This window comes from Pelodiscus sinensis, chromosome 2, assembly GCF_052426305.1.
Source record: "Pelodiscus sinensis isolate ZL-2025 chromosome 2, ASM5242630v1, whole genome shotgun sequence".
NCBI classification, from domain to species: Eukaryota; Metazoa; Chordata; order Testudines; family Trionychidae; genus Pelodiscus; species Pelodiscus sinensis.
In genome coordinates this window covers 216,041,136-216,067,186 of record NC_143053.1, presented here as the reverse complement: position 1 = coordinate 216,067,186, position 26,051 = coordinate 216,041,136, and the positions used below count along the sequence as shown (strand labels likewise).

The window sequence follows — 26,051 nt, the reverse complement described above, 5'->3', positions numbered from 1 at the left end:
ATTTGAAGTTAATTTCAAATGAAAGAATATTTTAGACTGAATCATAAACTAGAGTAAAAAAAAACCACCAGACGTTGCCGTTATACTGTCCCTTTTCCTGGAGGGAAAGTAAAGAGAAAACGACTCTGAATTTCCATGCTCATAATATTGTAACATTTTGGAGACTTGAAATTCCTAAATCACAGTTATGCAACATAAATATCATATCCTAAAACAGAGGACAGATTGCCCAGAGGCTGAATTTATTGGCTTGAATATGAAACACTCCAAAGGGATGGCTAACATGACTTCTCAATTATGTTTGGCAATTTAAAGCTACAGTGGGCAGTTTCCTGTTGCATGACACAAAGAAGGGGGGCATTTTACAAGTACCTAGAGGCAATTATTTTTTCCCCACATTGCTGTTTGTAGGTCTCATGTATTTTGCCTCAGATTGTGAAAACAATTTAGCTATTTAGTCCATAAACAGTCCCACTGATTCAAATGGGACCACTTGGTAACAAAGTACTATCTAGCTTCTAATGAATGTACCTGAATTAAAAAGAAATGAGCTTTTTATGTTTGTGAATTTTAAAGTTCACTAATTATTGTGGCTCAAAAAACTGATATCAAATTATGGTGTTTTAAAAAATGAAGTGAGTATTGGGTTATGATATTTTTGTTGCTGTGGTTCTCTCAAGCCCTTTTCCATTACATTACAGAGTTTACCATCTCAAACTACAGCACGTTTTTCTGTCTATTCAGGAGATTGCTCCAGGCACAGCTTTTGCTGTGTAGACCTACCAGGTCTGTGAGAAGACCACTTGAGCTAGTCTGAATCTAGCCAATGCAGGTAGCAACAGCACTGAAGATAGCACATGGTATGAGTTTCAGATCAGGTAGTACAAGCCATATGTGTTCCCAGAGTCTGTGGTGGGCATGTATATCCTACTTAGACACCTGTACTTTTCTGTCTGCACTGCTACTGTTAGCCAGTCAAGGAGTCAAGCTAATTCAGGTAAGCTAGCTCATGCATAACTTTTGCTGTATGAACTTACCCACTGATGCTGCTTCCACATATATTTCAAGGGAAGCTATTTCTCTGATCCAGTAAAGCATTTAAGCATGTGCTTAACATTAAGCATGTGATTAGTAAGGGTCTGTAGCCACCATAGTTTAAATCTTTTTCTGGATTAACACGACTGACTTCAGCAAGCTAACCAGGGATGAATTTGGCTTGATGTTATTAGTAGAGCCCTGCAAGGATACAAAATGTGTATCTGAATCTGTATCTACAAAAATGAGCCACAGATATCTGTATCCACATCCATGAATGAAGAGACCTGTGGATATAAAGCAGATATCCACAAATTTGCAGGGCTTTAGTTATTAGCATCAGCTTTTGAGCCGCCTTTTAGTTTGGCTTCATTTAAAATCTGGGACTGCTCATGTGCTGAAAGTAAAACACATATTTAATTACTTTGTGAATCCGGGCCTAAGCTCTTTAGTGTCTAGTTATGGAGGAAAGAGGGGAAGAAACCATACAAACTTTTATATAAAATTTGGCATTCATCTTTCAAAATCCACCTTTCAAATATTGTGACTTGCTTTAAATTGGGTTTCATTCACTGACATAAATGGCATTGCTGTGTAGCTTTAATATTAAAGACAGGAAGTCATAAAATGTAAAATATTGATATTCGTGAGTTTCTGAATAAGGTTTTAAACTCAACAATTAAGGACAGGTTTAGGTCTGAGAGTTTGAGCCTATGTAATTTGCCCCTTTTAAAATTGCAAACTCAGTATATGAAATCAAATGAAAGACTGCTTACTAGGTAATGCTAATAGTATAGGGCCATATTCACCCCAGTGTAACTTAAGCAGGCCAATAGGGTTACACCACAAAAAGGTTTGACTCACTATGTCTGAAGTACTAAGTGTTAAATATTACAAAACCAGATATCCTTTACCAAAGTTACAGAATAAGCAGCCACTTTTCTACAGAAGTGTTTTCTTGTCACACAAATAGTTAAGCGCCAAACAGTATCTCCATTATTTCACTCATGACTCCATTCCTAATTTTCTGTTTTCTGGCAGCTGCTTACTAACTTACTAATAATGTGCGTCTTTGTTTGGACTTCTTAAAAAGGGGATATTCTCAAAGTGGAAGAAAGCTCAATTTATTTCACTTTGAAACCTGAGACACTAGTAACATGAACCGTATGTTGATTATAGACCATGGTGATAAATAAAGGAAGAAGTTCTGTAAATATGTGAAATGGTGGTGGAGGGAGAGAGCTGAGTAGAAGTTCTGCTTTGGGTATATGATGCTTTTGTGGTATCTTATGTCCGAGGGAAGCATGCATGCACAATAGTGTCTTTTCTTAGTGTTCCCTAAGAGACTGTTGGCTATTCTGAGGCGTCAAACCACTAACACCTGCCCAAATCTCCCAGTTCTCTTCTTAGGATGGAAGCTCTTCTATTTAGTGCTTTTGTCTATAGTGAAGAATTGGTAATACTGTACCTAAGCATGGACGTAATTCTAATTTAGCATCTTCCAGGTGATCTAATTTACTTACAATTATTTCTAGGTCTTGTAAAAAAAAGTAGCACCACAGCTGGATCCTGGAAAATCAGTGCAGAACCTGCTTCTATAACAGTATATTCCATACGTCCAGAATGGCCTGTAGAGTCATGTTTGGGTTTTGTGTAAAATAACAAAAAAACAAAACAAAACCCACAAACAGGAAGTGTTTTACTGTATGAGGAAGAGGAGCTAGAGTCCCTGTTTGGAGATGGAGGGGTGGAGCAGCCGGACGAAGTTATTTGGATGTCGAGAAAGAGAAAATGCAGCTGAATTTTAGCCAGTGGGCGGGACTCTGGAATCAGCAGAGAAATGGTGAAACACCCCACAATCCTGGCAGGAAACCAGTGTTACCAACAACTCCACACCCTTCTCAAGGCCTCAAACTCAGAATGGCATGTGGAAGAGGAAGGACAGACTTCATTCCAGATCCTTGCTCCCAGTTCCAGCCAGTGTCATACACCCTGTGGGATCTAATTGTTACCCTCAATGACATTTCTCTGTCTTACACTTTATATATATATACTCTCTCTGATTCCCCCCAGGAGCAACCAGGAAACCAAAGTTGTCATTTCTGGCTGTTTTCATCATCTTTTGCTGGTGAGTATTTGATATTCAGAATTCAAGCTGCATCAGTTTTGGGTAGTTCTGACTGGAGCACTATTTCTGTTATTTGACTTGACTTAACTCTCAGAACTATGCAGCATCTGAGAATAAACATGTTTATGAGGAATTCTTAGTAGATTGCTCCTTCCTCACAATGTGCCAGCCTGCCTCCTCCTCCCTCCATCAGACTCCCTTTGGGATAATGTATGCCTTTGGGGGGTGCGTGGGAGAAGTTCTTGATCTCCCTCATCTGCAGGGACTTCATCTGTGAATAGACTCCACACATCCCTACACAAAAACTAAAGGGGGACAGGGTTAGATGGTTCTTTGCATGACCACCTCACTGCATACCCATGTAAGGGTCTATCATAATCTGATTTAATTTACCAATGAGATAAATAGCTTGTAAGCATAGGCATGTGCAGGACATTTCATTAGGGTGTGCACCCAAAGAATTTTTTAAAAATATAATTTGACCCCCATTAGCCACACCCCTGACCCTGTTAACCACGCCTCCTGACCCCCATTGGCCACACCTCTGTAGGTAATACTCTCCTGGCAAGATAGACACATGACCAGAAGTAAAAGGTGTCATGTGACCTCCCCCCCCCAACGACTTTTCCAACCATCCTCCTACCAATAGGGATTAGTTTGCCCTCCCCCCAAACTCCCCTCATGCAACTATCCTGCAGTTGCATTACTCCAATGTGTGTGACATTAACTCAGAGGTGGAGGAGGCAGAGAGGCTGGGGGAAGTGTTCCCTCTAAGAGTTTCCTCCCATGAGCAGAATGAATTTTGTGTTGTGCATCAGTACTGAGTTCATGTGGCTTGTTTTCATGTGCCACTGTGGCACCCAAGTTATTAATAAATATCTCAAAAACCTCTACCTTTTCCCTCTGCTGCCATGCCTCCTCCCCTTGTCCTATCAGCTCCCCTGGTGCCTTCTGCCCCCGTACCCCTCACTCTCCTCTGCTGTCTTGACTCCTGCCCTTTTCACTGCCCTCAGACCACCTGCGACCTGCTCCCCTGCACCAGCCCTTCACTCCCCCTGTATCTACTCCTCCAGTAGCCCCACTCTGATCATGTGAGCTACCCCTCCTCATCCCCTCTCCTAACACCTCCCTCTACACACCTGCCCTGCCTCTCTTCTCTGGTGCTGGTCCCTCCCCTGAAGGTGTCTGCCCTTCTGCTTCACCCCAGAATCCCCTGGCACCTGCACCTTCCCTTACCCCTGCACCCTCCTGGTGCCTCCCCCTTCTTTCACTGCCCTTGCCCCCTTTGTCCTCTTTTTCCCTGATGCCCACCCCTCACCACCCTCTGCCCCCATTCCCCTCATGCCCGTATGCCCTCACAGACGCCTTGCTTCATCTCCACCTTTCTCATGCTCATTCCTCCTTTCAAGCCTCCCAGCACCTCCCCCTCCCCCCTCTAACCACCAATGCCCTTACTCTCTCCTCTCCCAGCATCACCTTGTCCCTCCTCCCACTGACACCTCCTCTCCTGCCCTTTTCCTCATTGTCTCCACTTGGCCCTCTGGCATTTGCCTCTCCTCTACCCTGTCCCTTAGTGCTTTCCCCTTTCTTCTCCTGACCTGCCCCCCTCCCCTCAGCACAAGCCCCTTCCTCTCCCACCCCTTCCTCTTATTTTTCCCCCTTCGCCTCCCCTCCCCTTTCCTTCCTTCCCTTACCTTTGGCTTCTGCCTTCCAGTTCCTGGGGCTGGAGTCAGAGCTGGCCCAAGCTATAGGCCAGCCAGGCCCTAACCGGGCATCCCCGGGGCGCCGCGTGGTGCTGCCAGGCTGGGCAGGGCGCCTCTGGGGCACCTCAGAGGGGGCTGCACGGTGCTGTCGGGTCAGGCAGGGGCGTCCCCAGGGCGCCTCGGGGCGGGGGGGTTGCGCGGTGCTGCTGGGCCGGGTAGGGGCATGCCTGGGGTGCCTCAGCAGGGCTGCGCGATGCTGCCGGGCCAGGGGGGCCGCACGGTGCTGCTGGGCCGGGCGGGGGTGCCCCTGGGTGCACAAAGGGCGGTGCTGCCGGGCGCAAAATTGGCTCGGACTGGCCAGCATTTGTAGTCAGGCCCAAGCTCCTTCTGGAGCTGGGCTGCACAGTTTGAAGTCCCGGGCCATGACATCACACCACGCCCGGGTGTCTCCCCTCTCACCTCTTGTGCGGCGTTTGAGCACGCTGCTCATGCGCTCTCTGCCCCACAGTGCCCTGTTGATGGCTGCGTGGAATTTAAAGTGAGGGTCTGCAGCGCCCCGTCACAAATCCCTCTCCTCCTCCAGCAGCCGCAAGCTGGCCCGAGACATTAGGGTGTGCCTGGGCACACCTGGCACACCCCGTGTGCATGCCTATGCTTGTAAAAAAAATTTAGAATGCTGATAAATTATGGGCATTCTCTTTCCCTCTCAAACTGAATCATTGAAGTGCTTGCAGCAACTATTAGTAGAGTGAGGTACCAGCAACAAAAATCCCAGTTTCACAAGTAATCTCTATTAAATCACTGTAGTGTTTACCTATCTCTCAGTGGCATTCAGAACATTAAGAGCTAGAAGCTTTCCTGAATCATATTTATAGTTTCCAGCTCCACTGAGGTAACAGAAATTAAACTATATTCTCCTAATGCACCAAAAATAAACATGCAAGTTAAATTAATGGGCCAATTTCTGCTCTTATATACATTAGTATGAATCTGAAATAACTTCACTGAAATCAATGATGGTATCCTGAATTTACATTCATTTAATGCAGTCCTGGATCTGTTGTCCTGAGTTTGCAGTACTACACTTTTACTGTGCCTAAATTATAATTCAGTTCTAGCAGAAAGAGTGATAGAGTGATGAATACTACTAATCCTTCACTATTAAGGAGTCCTGAAAAGTTTTAAGTCTATGAGGACTTTAACCAAGGTAAAATGTATAATTAATAATATAGCCAAAATAATATATGTATTTATTTTATTCTTTTTATTTGTAAGCTATACAAATAACTGTATATTCAAGGTGCTAAGTGCTCACGTCATGACATATGTTAAAAAGACAGTCAGACAAACAAAACCCTGACCATCAAACCACCTTCTCAGCAGCCTTTCCTCACCACCAAAAATGGAAAATCAAACCCAAGACAATATCACAAAGTGTCACATATCGTTTGTTCTCTCATTCTCTCCCCATGGGGAGAGGTAAGTGCAATGAAGTGTCTTGTTTTGGTAGGTTGTTTTTACTTTAATTTTATTTCAAATATTCACAATGCTATGTAATTATGCACCAGAAAGCAGGATCAATGAAGGAAGCTGGTGAAGTTTCCAAAGGCTGTTAGCCTTTGACTGTAATTGAGAATCTATTCAATTTCTTTATTCCCATCATTTCGCTGAAGAAAGATGAGTTATGGTCTCCAATATAGTGCTCTTAAAAATCAACAGAAATCCTCGCTCTGACTACAAAAGATGATGTGTCAAGTCCTTAAACACTTGTTGCTCTCTCCTAGAGTCAGTGGGAGCTTTGAGCGTGAAAGAACTGCTAACTTAGATCTTTATTTTGTGATTATTTCGTAGACATCTTTATACAACATTTACTAATTCATTATATTTAGAAGCTCAAATTATTAATACAGGTGGGTTGCCTTCATTCACTATATTGGAAAGTTTCTTGACTCCTTTACAAACTGGAAAACTCATTAAAAATGTGAAGCACTTGGATGACTTTACATCACACTATAATGGAAACCGATTTAAAATTATTGGAGTGCTGCACATTTATATGTGCTCCTTAGTTTGGAAGTGATTAGAGTTCTGGGCAGGCCTGGAATAGGGCACTACATGAAATAAGAGATTTCCCCCTCTCCCCCATTTTCTGTGTATTTGAATTTGGAAATAATTAAGGTTCATAGTATGTCTCCTCCATGGTACTTAAAAATTAATAGCAGGGCTCAGAGAAAAAAATTAGGTCCAAATTGTGGTGCTAATAGTACAAATGCCTTAACTGAGAGGTAAGAGCAGCCCTTAGTTACAACAGTGTTGGGCACTGTAGAGAGAGTCATTTTTTCCCAGCATAGCTAAAATTTGGCCATCAGTGTAAGGAGGGCAAGCTGTGGACTGCAGACCTCACACTATGGACAGCATCAGCGGCTCCAGAGGAGCTGTCTGGGTGTGACAGAGGTAGACATGGTTTTGCCTCCATGTTTGTAGGAACTGCTACACTATGGGGAAGAGTTAGCTATACCAGCATTAAGGGGAACCTCTCCTGTATGCACTACTCAGAATGCATATTATTAACAATGTATCTAGAATCTGCAATTTGTGTCTCATGCTTCTTTTCTCTCCATCTATCCAGCCTACTTACCATTGTAGGAGGCATAACAGCCCTTATTTTAAAAGAATAAACTTTTCAATGTAAAGTAGTCCTATAAAATAATAAATCATTTTATGTTGCCCTATTATGTACCAAGGTTTCATTTTTTTCCTTACTATAGAATATTAGGAGGACAATTTTAGAAATTCAACTAATCAAGCATTTATTTATGTCACACAACATGCACATTTGAATGGGCTCATTTATGCAGTTACACATTTTAAGGAGCCTCTTTTAACAATGTGGTTACATACAGGCCACACTGAAGATTATTTTCTTCTTTTTACAGCCATTTCATCATCATGGTGGTATATTTATTCCTGGAATTTCTCACCTTGTTTTCAAGTATCACGTGATTGTACGACATCTGCTCCACATCTCAAACATGATCAGAATACATGCGTATTCTGTGGCAGATGGCTAATGACTCACAGCACAACTTAGAAAATGGCTTGTTTTCTGAGAAGCTATACCTTTATTTCAGTTTACTAAGAAGTGATATATTATTTGCTACTAACACAGAGTGAAAGTCACAATTATTGCTCGCAGAAAGGAGCAATTATTGTATTTGTTTTCAGGGATAGAGTGAATTTGTGGCATGATGTCCTGGGATCATTTTCAAAAAGTGACAGGCATTTAGCAAGCATTCAGTGAGATATAGGCTCCTAATTGCCTATGCTATTGTGAAAATAAATTGGTTTTAGACTTGTAGGCCTAGATTCTTAAAAAAATAGGTATTTCTGAATCATAAAACTACATCTACATTATCTGTTAGAGACCAGGGCACCTTCCTTAAAACATTACTGTCCCTTATACCTAAAATGTTTCTCATTTAAAAAAAACCCATCGTCAGTAGCTTTACTTATCTTTTATACAGTTAGTAACAAATATCCAAACTTCATAAGACACAGTAAATATAAAACCCACAACAAAATATTTAAGTGAAGTTCAAAGAAATTCTCAAAGAAATTCTGGAACTAATAAACTATAATTCTACTAACAACTATGGAATTTACTGTAGTATAAGGGAGAGAGCAAAACTCAGCTCTCAAGGTGTCCACTGCTTTGGTCAGCTCAAATGGTCCCTATGCCATTCTTATGTTCTTATACAATGCTGACCACACACAGACCTAGAGCAGATGATCCAACAGTACCGGCTATTTGTACATTACACTGGTGGTTGTGAGGAGGATATTCTAAATTGACTCTGGTATAAAATGAATGAAGTACAAAGCAGCATCTGATTTTAATAATTTAATAATTTGACTTGTGTAAAAAGTCAAATTGGGGGAAAAGATATTTGTGCTAAGAGCCTGTTAGCATAAATTGGCAGTTCTTTAATGAAGCCAGTGGAGCTCTACTGATTTACATTAGCTCAAGAACTGAAATGACATCTAACCATCTTCTAATGATATTGTTTTTATAGGCTATGCACAGTAGGACCAGAACATGTGAACAGGGTTACTAGGCATCTGGTTTTCAACTGAAACGCCTGATTTGAAAGGGACCCTGGCAGCTCTGGTGAGTACTTCTTAGCCTGCTCATTTTAAAATGGCTGGACTTTTCTCCTTCATATGCTTTATTTATAGCACCAGCTTATCATAATTAAGGCTATTATTTAACCATGGGTATTTTTAGTTAAAATCATGGACAGGTCATGGGCAAGTAACACAAAATCATAGTCTGCAACCTATCCATGAGACCTGATTGAATCTTGGAGGAGATACACTACTGGAAGGGAGAGCCATGACAGCAGCAGCTGAGTGGGTGGGAGGGAACCCTGGGGGCTGGGGTCACTCCAGTGGCAGAGCTGCTCAAGCAGTAGCTAGTTTGGTAGTCCCTAGGGTCACCTGAACAGCTATCCCCGGGACTAGCTGCTTAGACAGACCTGGGGTCAGCCACATGGGCTGCTGCAGAACTCACAGAGATCACAGGAAGTCATGAAATCTGTGACTTCTGCTACCTCTGTGACAAACATGGAGCTCTAATCATGATCCATCACCTGAGATGCAATCATAAACAATGTGCAGAACCATACATTGGTCCACAAACAACACCAGTAATTGCCCGCACAAGAACTTAATTCCTAAGCAGAATTTCATGTTTACAGATGTGGTTCTAGAACCAGGGTTTTGGAAAAATGGCACACAATTTTATTGGTCAATATTGTTTCTTTCCATTTGCCTTGAACAATTGTACGAATTAATATACATGCAACTAAATATTATTACTATATGATTAAATGAAATATTATTTTAAACAGTGAGGTTTTTAAAGCCAAGTAGGGGTGTTGAGGTATTCAATTGCTATTAATACTAATTAATTAATTACATTTTAATGAGGCTTAAATGAACAAATTCTTTCAACAGCCTTGAAAATCTCAGCCAAGGGTAGAACCCTAAAAGCATTAGAACAAGATATCATTATAATATGTGAGCTACCTTTCAATCCTCTGGTGAGACTGAATCCAGCTGTTTTCATTTTTTTTTAATTTAACATATTTATGCAAGAAGATTGCTTACAAAAATAAAACTTCTGGAACTGCCTGAAGTTACACTTTCTGTAGCTTTGATAAGTAAAATGATCTCTATCTGAAGTGTATGATTTCAGACCCAAGCTCCGAAAAGTCACTTAGGCTGCCAATGTTAACTCTCTCTCTCTCTCTCTCTCTCTCTCTCTCTCTCTGTATATATATATCGCATATATATATATATATATATATATATATATATATATATATATATATATATATATATATATAAGCGATTTTCTCTTCTTTTCCTCCACTTCCCCAATTCATCCCCTGCCGCTTTATTTCCCTAGGAGTCCTGCCAGGTTAAGACAACATGATACACCTCCAAAAATCACTAGTACAGAAGCAAGATTAACTTTCCTTGGAAGCAAATGTGGTTTCTTATCGCAGAAGAAAGCAAAACACTTATCAGGCATAACCATGCATTTGGAAAATGTAACATCAATCCCTTTGCTTCTATTAATCTTTTTGAATATTTTGATCAGATTCAAACTATAGTCCTTGATATGGAGTTTTACTATGGCCCCTCCAGTCAGAGGGAAAAAAAGCTATGTGGTAAATACATTTAAATCAGTATTACCTAACTTGACGAGAGGCCTTTCTACAAAGGGCCCTCAGGAAGGGAAAATTACATGACACTGGAGCCACTCTGACCATTCCTCTCACCACAAACAGGCTGCCATGAATAAAGCAGTAGGCAGCTCCTTGAAGGTCACTCACCATCCATTCCTGCTCCTTCAGTGGTTTGAAGTGCAGCTGGCCATTGGAGTGATTCACATGTATAGGGTAGCAATATGCCAACCTAAGCTTTGTCCAGTGACACTGAGCTCAGCTGCAAGAACACAAGAGTCTCTGGAACACAGAGCCATCAATGAAAGCCCTCTGTCTTGAGCACTAGATGTAGCTTTCTATTATGTGTGGGCGGGAAAGACAAACAGGTGAAAAAGAATAAAAATAAAGGTAAAAAACCAGAAAAAAATGATAGGAGAGTGTAGGCCTTGTTATAACAGACCACGCAACTGCAATTCATCTAGTCCAGTGTTCTGTCTCTGATGCTCATTAACGGATGCTTTAGAGAACAGTTAAAATAACCCTGAAGTGGACAGTTAAGGAATAATCTGCCATAGCGGAAGACTGATGGGATATGTTACTGTAAGTGAAGGTATTTGATAACTTCCAATGGCAAATGCAGATCTGGGAGGATTAATGGGAAACAGAAGAATGAAAGGTGTGGGGGGAGAACTGGCAGGGGTGGGTGGGGCATAAAATTTAAACCAAAGGAAAACAAGCACAAATATTAATCAGTTACTGGCCCACAGTTCAGTGGACTAGAACTCAAGCTCTAGTAAGGCGATTATTCAGCTTTTACTCAGCCCTCACTCATGCAAATTCCCAGTGAAGCAAAAGATAGCTTGCCTGAGTAAGATCCTTATGATTAAGCCCTTTGTGTTTACACATTAATATTTCCTAAAATTATTAAGAGAAAAAAATCCTTCTTTAGTACCTTTATAGTTTCTGTAGGCACTCCAGGCTCCGGAACTTTATCCAGGTAAGTGGTCAAGTCTTGATCAACATGTTCAAACACTAGTGTTAGTTTGGTCTCTCTATCTGTTCGTGACACTGTGCATACATCAAATAACCTGAAAGGAAGAAAAGTAAAGGAGAGATAAGTTGATAAAAACCAGTGAAGTAGAACCTTGCAGCTCACACGTGTATGCTTTCATTTGTAATAAAACATGAGAGTGAAGAAAGAACTTCGCAAACCATGACTATCTTTTGAGCTCTTTATAATTTAATCAACTACTTGTAACATCACATTCAAATTTCATGTTTGATTCTGAAATCACAAGTATTATGACCTCATAGCATGATCATAGAGTAGTAGTTAGGTGAGGAGATGATCAGTTCTTATCAAGGTACATTTACAATTAACCGAATACAGAAAATGATTTGATTGTGCATACATGTTCTCTCCCTCCTCCCACATTTGCTCCCTTTTCATTCTTCTTCAAGAGAACATAAGTAAGCTCTGACTTTTTTTGAGAAAAAAAGATGCTGACTGCTTTTATGCACCTGTTAATTTCTTCCCACATCTCTCCAGCAAACACCATTACATGATTTATCTCTCAGTTTAGAATCACATTCTCCTTCTCTACTGGCCTACTGAAACAATATTTTTGCACTGATTGTTGTTGAAAACAGGAAAGAAAGTCAGGAAATGGAGTTTATAAAAAACTTTTATATACAAAATACAGCTACTAAGATACTCCCCCTTTCTCATTTTGAAACATTTCTGTATTCTTTTATGTACATTCGTCTGCTTTCTCACCCTATTTTCATCTGTAGATCTCAAAATATTTATTATTATTATTTTATTATCTCCATTTACAGTAGGCTTAAATGCAAAGATTTGAAGAGAGGCAGTGTTCTCTCTTGGATGCTCTTACTGGTTTACCACATAGAGGTCTGGCCCCAGCTTTAATAAATATTACCTATACAGTCTATGGTTAGTAACTTTAAACTTGGCTTCTTATCTATTTCATTTTGAAAATGGATGTCTTTGGCCAAAGGCACATTTTGATGAGGAATAATTTTATCACAACCTAGAGTTTCATTTCCTTTCACTTTTGAAAATTAGTCCTGGGAAATTCAGAGATAAGCACTGAAAATTCTCTCTATGATGCCCGATATATATCCCTCTAACAGCTTTAATGACAAAAGATCACGTCTCATTTTCAAATACTGCCAATTTCTTAAATGATTATTGTGCTTGAAAACTGCCTATTGCACGAGTCAGCATAAAAATCTGTTTAATATTTTGTAGTGTATTAGGATTTTCTTGGGGAAATCAAAGACCAACATCAGAGATTTTGTAACAATTTCTCCTCTTTTTTGGTTTCATGACGTTCCTATTTCATTTAAGCAAAATGTTCAGAAAATCTTCTACTTGGCAATAAGACTTAAACCTAAAAATGAGCAAAAGGGTTCTTTATGAGTTGGAAGGTGGATCAAAATCAGCTTTATAATGGGACTGCTGAGATTATTCACAACCAAACTTACATATGAAGAGCTGATATTAGCTCTTGGTTCTACAGCTCTCATAAACCCCGCGTCCACCACTGGAATGCAAGGATGATTACTATAGTAGACTTCCGATAATCCGGAACGTATGGGACCTAGGTGATGCCGGATTATCAGATATGCCGGACTATCAGGAGGTACTATAAACTGGTTTTATATACAGAAATGTTTCAACCTGATACTGAATACATTATATACTGTATATAAAGTGTTCTTAACCCTTTTTATTTTACATACTGTATACAGTATACTGTAATATTTTAGTTTTTTTAAGCCTTTTTTACCCTTTTGCTCAGTTCAGCTGCTGCCGCTGTTACCTTGTGACTCATTTTTTTCTGAAGCTCACTCACTAGGCTCTTGCCATTTTGATGCCGGACTATCAGGAGTGCCGGACTATTGGATGCCGGACTATTGGAGTTTTACTGTATTAGGAGTTCATTACAGAAATATCATTGTGTGCTTTCTAAGCTAATTAATCTACAGAAGGAAGATATTCTCTTACAAATATATAGGGTCAAATCCTTAGCTTGTATAAATCAACGTAGCTCTGCTAAAGTCAACAGAACAGCAACTGTTCATACTAGCTAAGGATATTGCCCCTTATGCACAATTCTGTTTTAATGATAGACGATGGCAAAACAATTATTTTGAGATCCACCAGATCAGAATTGTGCACCAAAAGACCCACAACAAAAATCTTAATAGCTTTGCTAAATAACAACTATGTACATTAAACACGGCTAGCACATGAGTTTCCAAGGAGCTTGAACTGTCTGGTAAATTCAAAGGACAAGTAAAAAGTAGTTCTACGCTAGAAGAAAACAAAGAAATAGAGAAAAGTTAGTATTTTAAATCAGAGTGATTTTTAGATTACCTACTATTTAAACATCCTTTTGATTAATTTTCTTTAAGGGAATATTCTATTTTGTTTTCATTGCAAATATGGCAGTTTTTAGACTCTCAGTAATTTTCTGAGACAAAGTTATATAGGTTATAGGATAGAAGTTTGGTGCAATTTTAACAGAGAGAGGTTCTGCCTCTCCATATGAAATTTTTATTTTTATTTAATTAATTATATGAATAAACTTTTATCGGTTGAACATGAGAATGCATATTTATGAGGCTAATATTGGCTATAATAGCAAAAGCCCTGAACAAATATTATTCTTGTTATAATTCCCTTAATGGGGCAATATAGAGAAGATGCATACCTCTGTATAGTAAATAAGCTTTGTGAAAAGTCACTAAACATTCTGAAAAGCAAATTCCCTGGTATTTGGCTGGAAGTTAATAATCTGCAATATATTTATATGAATCAATGTGGAATGTAGCTGGACTGCCTATAACCCCAACACATGCAAACAGAGAGGAGCCAGACAGGTCTGAACATCTGAATATAAACACTGGAAAATATTTCCAACAGTATGATTCCTTTGCGTTTGCTTACATTTACTTAAAAAAATTAAAACACCTTTTTTTTGCCAGGTATTTAATACATTGGCAAAACTGCCCTTCCAACCACTGAAGGGTTGTAATTCAGTTTGTTTTTAAACAGGATTTCACTGTGTCCCATGTAGAAGCAATGTATATTACTATATAAGCTTCCTTTAGAGGGAAATTAAATACCAACACTGTTTAATTTTTACAAATTGTACTTAACATACATTTACAGTACCAGGATCAAATTAATAGGTACTCTGACAAGTTTAAGATGAGGGACAACCCTGTGTGGCTATTAATCACTGTACAGAGTAATAACAATGCTAATATCTTGCACTTCTATGCTATCTTTCAACTGAGAATCTCAAAGTGCTTTACAGTTAATTAAAAACGCCTAAAATCCTACACCTCCGCCCCTTGTCTGAAGGTAGTAAACATAGTCCTGTTTTTTGTTTCAGCTAGACCAGACTAACAAGGCTACATATCTATTACTAAACAGGGTATAGTTACCTCTGCAAACTAAAAAGCTCCCTAAATAGATAATTTTAAGCAGAGCTTAATTCTTTCATGCTATAAAAATAACATCTGATATTGTCTATGTTAATTGCTCCTGAAAGGAGATCGCTAGCCTGAGGTACACCCTCTTGCTTGATAGCGCCCCTATTGATGGGATAACCTCATTTACACATTATAGCCTTTTATATTCACTTTGAGAAAAGCATCCTTATGTTATTCCATAACAGTTGCCTTCTATGGTTAGGATTAACTCTGCCATCTACTGTAATTCCTTCTAGCCATTTCCTGCTTATTTTTTCCTGATTTTACTGCAACTCTGGCAAGGGCTGCAGCATGCAGCCACCTTTTATTTAAAAGGTTACATTGTGTCTATAGACCTCAGTGGAGTATATCCAGATAAATTAATACAGGATTTCCATACTGAATACTTTGTAAACACCAGCCTTGCCCTTCTATTGGACTTATAAAAGAAACCTTTACATTATTTGCAGTGCCTAAATCTAAGATCCGCCACAGGAAGTCCTGCAAGTATTTAACAAGAAGTTGGCTGGAAACGGTTGAAGCACTGATGTGCAGATCTGAATCAGAACACTTTGAAATACTGGACTTGCTTTTCAAAAGAGCCAACTCTATGAACACACATACAGTTCTACGTTCAATGTCTTTATTATGTGGATATTTTCTGTATCACTACACAGCAACATATTTGTCTTTTTTTCCCAGAGGTAATTTGTTCTGAGAACAGAAAAGTAGAGAATGTTTTGCAGTCTCTTTATCACAGATTACATACACCATATGGTGAAGGGAAACTCTCACATCTCCCTATCATTTTACCACAAGATCCAACTTTGAAAGTGTAATCTTAATTCATCTTTATTCTGCAGCCCATACATATGAGCTTAAAAAGGGGAAGACCTGTTTTGTCATGTCAACTGCTGCTTCTGCTCTGACTGGTGCAAATATGGTTTCTGTTGCTGGACTCTCTTTTGCCTGTATAACCTCTGGTGGGGGCCACTATTTTGTGAAAGTGTAACCAATATCTCACAAGCACTGAGAACTACTGGTGATGATATTTCAGTAGATATTTTGGTCAGAATCACCAGCATGAAACTGGAGCATGGATGAGTTAACTTGCCTCTGAAGTCGTTACAATCCTTAAACACAATAAGCTCTCCTGTCAGGCATATATGGAAGCAAAAGTGGCACACTACCTAAAACATAGCTGAAAGGAAGATGAAAGAACAGCATATTGTGGCAAAAGCATCTGAGGGACTATTTATATGATACATTTTGCAGTAATGCTTAGGAGCCTCACTCATTGCACTACTACACATTGTACAAACAGAACAATAAGAAAGGTTCCTGCTCCAAAGAGTATACAATTTAATGTTATGGTATTATTCTCATTATTTGGAAAAATAGCTACAGGAACACTTCATTCTTAGCTTATACATGGTAAAAATGCATAAGTGTGAGAAACACTTCAGAAGAAGGAGGGGAGGTAAGGACTGATCTGTTAACAGAATGCATTTTGGAGACTTCCTAAATCTGGACTAAGTCACAAATGGAAAGAGTTTGGTGGTGTCCTCAACCCAGCTTCTAAAGCTTTGTCCACATAGCAAAAACCCCTCACACAATTTGGTTGATATTGTTCACACAGGACCACTACAAGACTGGAATACCAAGAGTACCATGATTGAGGTTTATTGACAAATGTGCGAGGAAGCCCAAATAACTAGGGTTACCAGATGGTTTAAAAAAAATACCAGAAACACTTGATCTCAGATTGGGGAGGGTCGGGGGTGGGGACCGGCCGGGAGGGGGTCAGAGGGCAGCGGGGCTGGTTGGGGGATATCGGGGGGGAGAGGGAGAGAGAAAGGGAACTGGCTGGCGGGAAGCAGGGCTGGCTGGGAGAGGATGGGGGGAGCAGGGCTGGCCGGGAGGAAGTAAGGGGGGGAACCGGCTGCTGGGGAGCGGGGTTAGCCCGGGCGCATGCAGATCCTGGAGTGCTGCCCATCCTGAGCACGGTCCCAGTGGGGCGCATGGGCAAGTCCAGTCCTGGGGATTCCATCCCGCCTAGGCCCCGGCCTCACCCCCCTCCTCTTTACTGCGTAGTTGCGTACTGCCTGGTTGGTAGACACGCTCACGCAGTCTGAGCATGTCTACCAGCCAGGCAGTACGCAACTACGTCCTGATACTCATGATAATAATAAAAACTTAATTAGAAAATACCGGACATAGCAATTGCTATGTCCAGTATTTTCTCAATTTGTTTCCCAGTCAGAAAGCTCAAATACTAGACTGTCCGGTTCAAAACCGGATACCTGGCAACTCTACAAATAACTTATGATTTCACTATATTTAACTCAAGCTACTTCTTGGAGTCTAACACCTCGTATTTAACTGAGACCAAAAAATGACAAGCACTCGTTGATCCCAACTATCAGCAGAAGCCTTAGATCAGGGCTACTCAACACACAGCCTGTGGGCCACATGCGGCCTACAGCCCATTTGTTTGTGGTCCGCGGTGCAGTTTGGGTTTACACGGGGCATGCAGGTGGGAGCCAAAACAAAAAAGTAGTCAATATAATGGTCTTCTGTTGATATGCATTTTAGTAGTTAAATTCCTGGACTGTCGTTGCTCATTAAAAGTACTGTCATATGGGTGGAAATAAGGTAAATACTGCACTTTATTAATATCAACAGAACTGATTGAAATGGGGCCTGCGTGTTGTGTAGTCTTGCCTTAATCTTTGTATTCTTGCCTGTCAGTGTGAAAGAAGCTATTTGCAAATATATGCAACCACACAAGTTGTGGTCCTCGGCATGTGCTGTATCATTGTGGCCCCTGGGGCTTCCAAAATAGAGTATCCTTGCCTTAGATCTTCTCTTCTTCTGTAATATGGTATATAATTTGTTTACAAAAGCTTACTCTTAATGAACCCCTTCATGCCAAACAAGTATTTTAACATATTTTTAAATAACCAAATTTCTGTACACCTCTGTGAATAAAAGCTACATTTTAATATGTCATGTTTTCTCTCTTTCTTTTTTTTAACTATAATATGACTCTGCTAACAGACATCAATCTCCTTTTGGAATTAGATATAACAAGCTTATGGTTGTAAAAGACCTTACGAGTGAAGAAGAGTATTATACAGCTGGACAGGAGAATTATAGCAGCGTGCAGTGCAAAAGCCATGTCCCACAGAGCAAGTAAGGAAGCAGAAGTACCGTACTTTCTCACATGAGTCCTTTTTTCCATTCCCACCTACATGTTGCTATGGCTCAGTGTTTGATGTTCACTTCCCTTAGTAAATGCTAACCATCTCCTCCATAGCTTTGAATCTGTTTCTGCATCAGAAAGTTCAGTATCCTTGGCCAAAGGAACTAGATATAGGAACCAGTGATGGGGAGACTACATAAACAAAAGAAGGGAAGCTACCAGATGCACAGTCTCCCACATCTCATCTTTGTTATACATTTTTAAAGGAACCCGAGTGACCTTAGAATGCTATGCTATGTTCCATTTTCAAAAGTAACTTAGGCACTTTGGCCCAGACTTTTAAAAGTATTTAGGTGTTTGCGCACTCAGCATTGAAATGCCTCATTGATTTAGGAGACTACATCTCATCTTCAATACGAACACTTAAGCTTACATCCGAAATGACTATCAATGGCAGTTTACTGCATAAATGTCCAAATCCCTTTAGAAAATGAGACATGGGCATTGCTGTGTTGCACATAAAAGTGCCTAAATACTTTTAAAATTTGGGCCTTAAGACCCCAAGTTTCATTGCAAATCAACTGGAAGTAAGCACCTAAGTCATGTTTGAAAATAGGACTTAGTTGCTTTTGGAAATTTTACCCTTGACTCTTCTGCTCCACCTTAAAACTTGCATTTAGGAGAAGAAAGAGGTAGGAATGATCTCCTTTCTTACCACTCAGTCATAAGAGTCATGTAGCTCTTCCAGGTTTGGATCACAAAAGAATAGAATAACACACCATCAGATATTGACTTACATGTGGTAGGTCCAAATGTCATGCAGTTTCATGTACATGAAGGAGCAAGTTATCAACCCTGAAGACGCTCATTTATTAGCAGTTGTATTGAGATCAGAAACAACTGCTATGCAGGAGCCACTGCATGGGCGTGGGGCAGTAGAATCTCCTGTTCCTATAGCTGCATTTCAAGAGGACTTGGCCAATGTTCTTTCTTACAGATCGCTTAATAATGAGAGTTAAGAAGCAGAGGAGACTATTAAGATAATAAGGTGATCACTGATCTGCAAGCTGAGGTTTATGCTATAATTTTTTTTCAGTGTTCCTCCTTTTTTTATTTGGAAAAATTCTTTAAAATGCTTACTTTTTACAAAACGATGTTTTTTGTTCTTTAAAAGTGTGTATGTATGAGAGACAGAGAAATTAGTGCTCTTGAAAGTGAAGTAAATAGCACTGGCTAAAGTCCGATACAGTGGGCAGACGAGGCAAGCTTTCAACACAAAACTCTGCCTTCAGTCCTGACCTGCAACACCCCTGTTCTGGGCCTCTCTTGAGCAAAGACTGCCTATGGTGCCAAATTGCATGGTGGTTTTGTGTTGTAGACAAATGTCTGGTAGGAACTAAGAAGAAACCACCAAACTAATTTTCACTGGCAACATAAGCCAAGATTTGTGCCCAAGAGATGAAAAGGCTAGTGCATTAATCCACTATGCCAACGAGTTCTCTAAAAGGTTCAGCTGTTTGAGTTTAACTTTAAAGAAAAAGTGTTTGACAAGATGGACTCTTCACCTCTGTCTTGTTTACTGCACAATTCTGTTCTTTCTAGATCGGCTGCTGTTTGTTCACCTTCACTGAGGATTGTTTCTAAGGGCCCAATAGAAGAGCTAATTCTTGTTGGATCTCAAAATTGCAAACAATTTTCATAATAGGCTAGCTTGTCAACTTAGGGAGTGATAATAGCGCTTATTAGTTCCTTAGAATACAAGATTTCTTTGCCAGGCAGTTATCAACGTTGATGATTTTAAGCCAAATGTTTTGTATTAAGCACCCACTCCCAGTCATACACTAAGTTAGCAAGAACACCATCAAGGTCTGAGGGAAGGCAATACATGAAGGTGGGTATTGTAGCTCATAGCACCTCACAGTCTCCAAAAGTGGCTTCAGATACACATCAACAGACACACATTAACTCTTGTGAGGTTGCCATGCCTCATACACCAGAAACTCTCGGAGGGTATGTCTACACTACAAAGTTAGTTCGAACTAACGGACGTTAGTTCGAACTAACTTTAATAGGTGCTACACTAGCGCTCCGCTAGTTCGAATTTGAATCGAACTAGCGGAGCGCTTAGTTCGAACTAGGAAAACCTCATTTTACGAGGACTAACGCCTAGTTCGAACTAGCTAGTTCGAACTAAGGGCTGTGTAGCCCTTTAGTTCGAACTAGTGGGAGGCTAGCCCTCCCCAGGTTTCCCTGGTGGCCACTCTGGCCAACACCAGGGAAACTCTATGCCCCCCTCCCGGCCCCGGACCCCTTAAAGGGGCACGGGCTGGCTACGGTGCCCGTGCCAGGTGCAAGCCTGCCAGCACCCAGCTAGCAGACCCTGCATCTGGCACGGCACAGAGCCACCCACCCGATGCCCCCCAGCCCACCCCCTCTTGCCGGGACCAGGCTGGCGGCTCCCGGGAGCTTGCCCTGGACCGCAAGAGGCGGGCACCTTCCTGGGCTAGTGCGGACATCGTGGACCTCGTCCACGATCTCCGCACTAGGCACAGGAAAGTGGCTGTCTAGGGCAGGAGAGCTGCCAGCCTGGCCACCCAGGACCAGGTGTGCATGAAAATCAAGGGGGTCCACTGAGACCCCCGACACTGAGCCCTGAGCTTACAATGGCCGTACTGGGTCAGACCAAAGGTCCATCTAGCCCAGTAGCCTGTCTGCCAACAGCGGCCAACCCTAGGGACCCTGGAGGGGATGGACTGAAGACAGTGACCAAGCCATTTGTCTCGTGCCATCCCTCTCCAGCCTTCCACAAACAGAGGCCAGGGACACCACTCCTACCCTCTGGCTAATAGGACTCCATGGACCCAACCTCCATCACTTTATCTCACTTCCCTTTAAACTCTGTTCTAGTTGTAGCCTTCACAGCCTCCTGCAGCAAGGAGTTCCACAGGTTAACTATTTGCTTTGTCAAGAACAACTTTCTCTTACTAGTTTGAAGCCTGCTACCCATTCCTTTCCTTTGGTGTCCTCTAGTCCTTCTTGATGGGAACTCAGGAAGAACTTTTCTGAATGCACCCTCTCCACCCAACCCCTGCTTTTAGAGACCTCTATCCTGTCCCCCCTCCGTCTCCTCTTTTCTAAGCTGAACAGTCCCAGTCTCTGTAGCCTCTCTTCATCTGGGACCTGTTCCCAACCCCTGATCATGTTAGTTGCCCTCCCCTCTCCCAGCCTTTCTCTTCCCCTCTCCCACCTCCTTTTCCCAGTCTCCCCCAGTTTTTTTTCAATAAAGACAGAGTCAATGTTGGAAGAAACGTTATCTTTATTTTGTACATCAATAAGAAGGGGGGCTAAGGAAGGGTAAGTGGAAGGAGGTGAGGGAGGAATGGGGTATGAGCCCCCGATGGGGAGGACTGGGCTGGCTCTGCGGGCTTCTGGGGGTGGAAGCTCTCCTGCAGCCCCCCAATTACTCCCTCTCCCCAGATGGCAGCCAGCGGCAAGTGCAGCTGGGCTGATGGCCGAGTGGCGTGATGTGCCCAGTGTGGGCACTCAGGGCACTCCAAGCCAGAACTTCTTTGCAAGCGGGGCACCCCTTAGAACTGTGTGTCCGGGGTGGGGGTCGGGACCCTTTAAGCGCAGCCCTCGGCTAGCCTGAGACAGCATCTCCATGCTCTAAGTCCTCCTTTTATGCCCTGCCGGCACTGCTTCCGGCCATCCTTAAGCCCTGTTCAGAGTCCACTCAATGTGGACTTGCTAGTTCGAACTAGCAAAACGCTAGTTCGAACTAGTTTTTAGTTCTAGACGCGTTAGTTCGAACTAGCTTAGTTCGAATTAACTAATTCGAACTAAGTTAGTTCGAACTAACTTTGTAGTGTAGACATACCCTGAAAGAAACAAGCAGAGTCTCTTTGAAGTGATTCCATTCACCCCTGCTAGATCCCATAGTCAGTAGTATAACAAAACCATCAGTTGGAAAGTCACAGACAGATCCAGTAATCTCAGCATGGATGTCTGACCTCTCTCCAAGGCTCTGAGGAGACTCTCATCAGAGCAAATAAATGCTGTTTCACTGTTATGCAATAACAGTGCTGAGAGCATTCATGAGGCCCACATTCAGCACATAAAGTAAAGATGCTCTGATTCACTGGAAATATATGTGCTTCTTATGAAATGTTTTCAATTTTTAAGACAGTATTTTCCTCAGGGAGAGTTACATTCCTTTTTACATGCTTTCCATCTTTTGAGTTTCTTGAAATATAAATACAACTTTATGTCTGAAGACTGATTTTGCGTAATTCAAATGAAAGGAACTCAGGGTGGCTACGTCTACACTGGCCCCTTTTCCGGAAGGGGCATGTTAATTTCAGCGATCGCAATAGGGAAATCCGCGGGGGATTTAAATATCCCCCGCGGCATTTAAATAAAAATGTCCGCCGCTTTTTTCCGGCTTTTAGAAAAGCCGGAAAAGAGCGTCTACACTGGCCCCGATCCTCCGGAAAAAGCGCCCTTTTCTGGAGGATCTTATTCCTACTTTGAAGTAGGAATAAGATCCTACACTTTGACCCTGGGCCCAGAGCTTACAATGGCCGTCCTGGGTCAGACCAAAGGTCCATCTAGCCCAGTAGCCTGTCTGCCGACAGCGGCCAACTCTAGGGACCCTGGAGGGGATGGACCGAAGACAGTGACCAAGCCATTTGTCTCGTGCCATCCCTCTCCAGCCTTCCACAAACCTTGGGCAGGGACACCACTCCTACCCCCTGGCTAATACTACTCCCTGGACCCAGCCTCCATGACTTGATCTCACTTCCCTTTAAACTCTGTTCTAGTTGTAGCCTTCACAGCCTCCTGCAGCAAGGAGTTCCACAGGTTGACTCTTTGCTTTCTGAAGAACAACTTTCTGTTACTAGATTGAAGCCTGCTACCCATTCCTTTCCTTTGGCGTCCTCTAGTCCTTCTTTATGGGAACTAATGAAGAATTTTTCTGTATGCACCCTCTCCACCCCACTCATGCTTTTAGAGACCTCTATCCTGTCCCCCCTCAGTCTCCTCTTTTCTAAGCTGAAAAGTCCCAGTCTCTTTAGCCTCTCTTCATATGGGACCTGTTCCCAACCCCTCATCATTGTAGTTGCCCTCCCCTCTCCCACCATCTCTCTTCCCCTCTCCCACCTCCTTTTCCCAGTCTCCCCCAGTTTTGTTCAATAAAGACAGATTCCATTTTGGAAGACACGTTATCTTTATTTTGTACATCAAGAAGAGGGGCTAGAGAAGTGTAAGTGGAAGGAGGTGAGGGAGGAATGGGGTACGAGCCCCCGATGGGGAGGACTGGGCTGGCTCTGCAGGCTTCTGGGGGTGGAACCTCTCCTGCAGCCCCCCAATTGCCCCCTCTCCCCAGATGGCAGCCTGCGGCAAGTGCAGCCGGTCTGATGGCTGAGTGGTGTGATGTGCCCAGTGTGGGTAGTCTGGGCACTCCAAGACAGGACTGCTTTGCAAGCGGGGCACCCCTGAGAACTGTCTGTCCGGGGTGGGGGTCGGGACCCTTTAAGCACAGCCCTCGGCTAGCCTGAGACAGCATCTCCACGCTCTAAGTCCTCCTCTGATGCCCTGCCGGCACTGCTTCCGGCCATCCTTAACCCCGGTTCAGGGTCCACTCTGTCTGGACATGCTAGTTCGAATTAGCAAAATGCTAATTCGAACTAGTTTTTTAGTCTGGATCCGTTAGTTCGAATTAGCTTAGTTCGAATTAACGTTGTAGTGTAGACATACCCTCAGAGATTATCCTTGAATCCCAGTTATGCCTAGCATGATGAAGGACAAAATACATTTCAGGTTTTATTCATTTATGATGCACAATCAAGCAGTTGTGTTACAAACTGCGAACTTTACTTTACATTTTATATTCAGGCTTCAGCGAAAATCTGCAATATCTACAGCTGCTTATCTCCCATCTGTTCAAAAATTATGAAGAGAGATAAAACCAGATCTTAATGAAGTCTGAGCAGTTTAAATCGTCAGTTACTCCTGATTTTTGAAAATTGATAATAATTACATATTCATGAGTTAGTCAAAAAGGTGAGACAAAAAATGCAACACCTACAAGGGATGGGCAATAAACCTAGCTTAAATCAAATAATCATGCTTAGTAATTTGTGAAACATCATGGGCTCGTCTACACTGGCCCCTTTTCCGGAAGGGGCATGTAAATTTCATGAGTCGTAGTAGGGAAATGCGCGGGGGATTTAAATATCCCCCGCGGCATTTAAATAAAAATGTCCGCCGCTTTTTTCCGGCTTTTAAAAAAGCCGGAAAAGAGCGTCTACACTGGCCCCGATCCTCCGGAAAAAGTGCCCTTTTCCGGAGGATCTTATTCTTTGAAGTAGGAATAAGATCCTCCGGAAAAGGGCACTTTTTCCGGAGGATTGGGGCCAGTGTAGACGCTCTTTTCCGGCTTTTTTAAAAGCCGGAAAAAAGCAGCGGACATTTTTATTTAAATGCCGCGGGGGATATTTAAATCCCCCGCGCATTTCCCTACTACGATAGCTGAAATTAACATGCCCCTTCCGGAAAAGGGGCCAGTGTAGACGTAGCCCATATATAATACTAGAAGATATATCCAGCATTACTCGGGTCTTTAAATGAAGTAATGGCTTTTGGGTTTGTTTGTAATATAGAAGGAAAACGTATGTGCTTTATTTAAATGATTGTATTTTTCAAAAATGAAGGGAAAAAAGTTTGTATTAATAAAAGGACAGTGTTCCAAACATTAGATAGAGCTTGTTGGTAGACAGTACTTGCAATTTGTCTGTCTTTTGCTAGAATAAAAAGGGGATGGAGGTGCAAGAGTGAGGGCAGGGAACGAGAAGGATTGGGAGACTCAGAGCAGGGGGTGGAGGGTGCAAGAGTGAGCGCGGAGGGTGGGAAGCTGAGGGCACATGGCACTGGTGTGGGGGGAACTCAGGGCAGAGAGTGGGGGCTCAGAGCAGAGGAAGGGAGATGGAGGGCCTCAGGACGAGGGTGGGGATACAGGAGTCAGGTCAGGGGTGGAATGTGCAGGACGCAGGGCAAGAGGCTCAGAGCCTGGGGGGAACTCACCAGGACTGCCTGTGGTGGAAAGTGTGGCGCTGCTCCAGAGCGACTCCTCCCAGGGGGTGGGGCTGTGCTCCCTTATCTGCAACTCCTCCCCGGGGGCCAGGACTGTCCAGCTTCTCCAGGGGTGGAATGACAGTGCTTGGTGGGCCAATCCGAGCCTCCAGTGCTCCCCCACCCTGCAACTGGTTGGGAAGTAGAGAGGGACAGGGCTCCACAGGTCAATCCCAGCCTCCAGCAGCCATTCCCCATCCTTCAGCCCGGGAGGGGGGGTCAGGGAAAGGGCTTCAGCTTCTTCCTGTCCCCCCTGTAGCTGGTGGAAGGAGCCGCAGGGTTCCTTAGGACAGCCCTGGCCTCCAGCTGCTCCCCCTTGGCCTGCAGCTGGCCCACTGCACAGCAGCCGGTCCAGAGGGGGTAGGACTCCTTGGGAAGGCCAGGCCATGGTTCCCAGCCTCTCCTCTGGGGGGGCATTTCCTCTGAGAGGGGATGGGCCATGGTTCCCACCCCCCAGTCGCTCTTGGAGGGGGCTCTCCTTGGGTGGGAGCAGTCTGGGTAGGGGCTGAGTTGTGCTGCCCAGCCCTAAAGGTGGTTCTGGGGAGCCACAATGGCATGGATAGTGGGGGGGCTTCCCCCTAGTCTGGCACACTTTGGAGTAGGGGGGCCAC

The 26,051-nt window shown here is 42.6% G+C and overlaps 1 protein-coding gene across 3 annotated transcripts in view; it reads right to left on the bottom strand.

Moving 5' to 3' along the window:
• Positions 1-26,051, bottom strand: part of CDK6 (cyclin dependent kinase 6) — a 214,192-nt gene that overhangs the window by 145,842 nt on the left and 42,299 nt on the right. For all 3 annotated transcript variants that reach the window (XM_006114476.5, XM_075922365.2, XM_075922366.2), the window contains exon 3: positions 11,551-11,686. In XM_006114476.5, the coding sequence (XP_006114538.2) occupies positions 11,551-11,686 (136 nt within the window). The remainder of the gene's footprint in view (positions 1-11,550; positions 11,687-26,051) is intronic.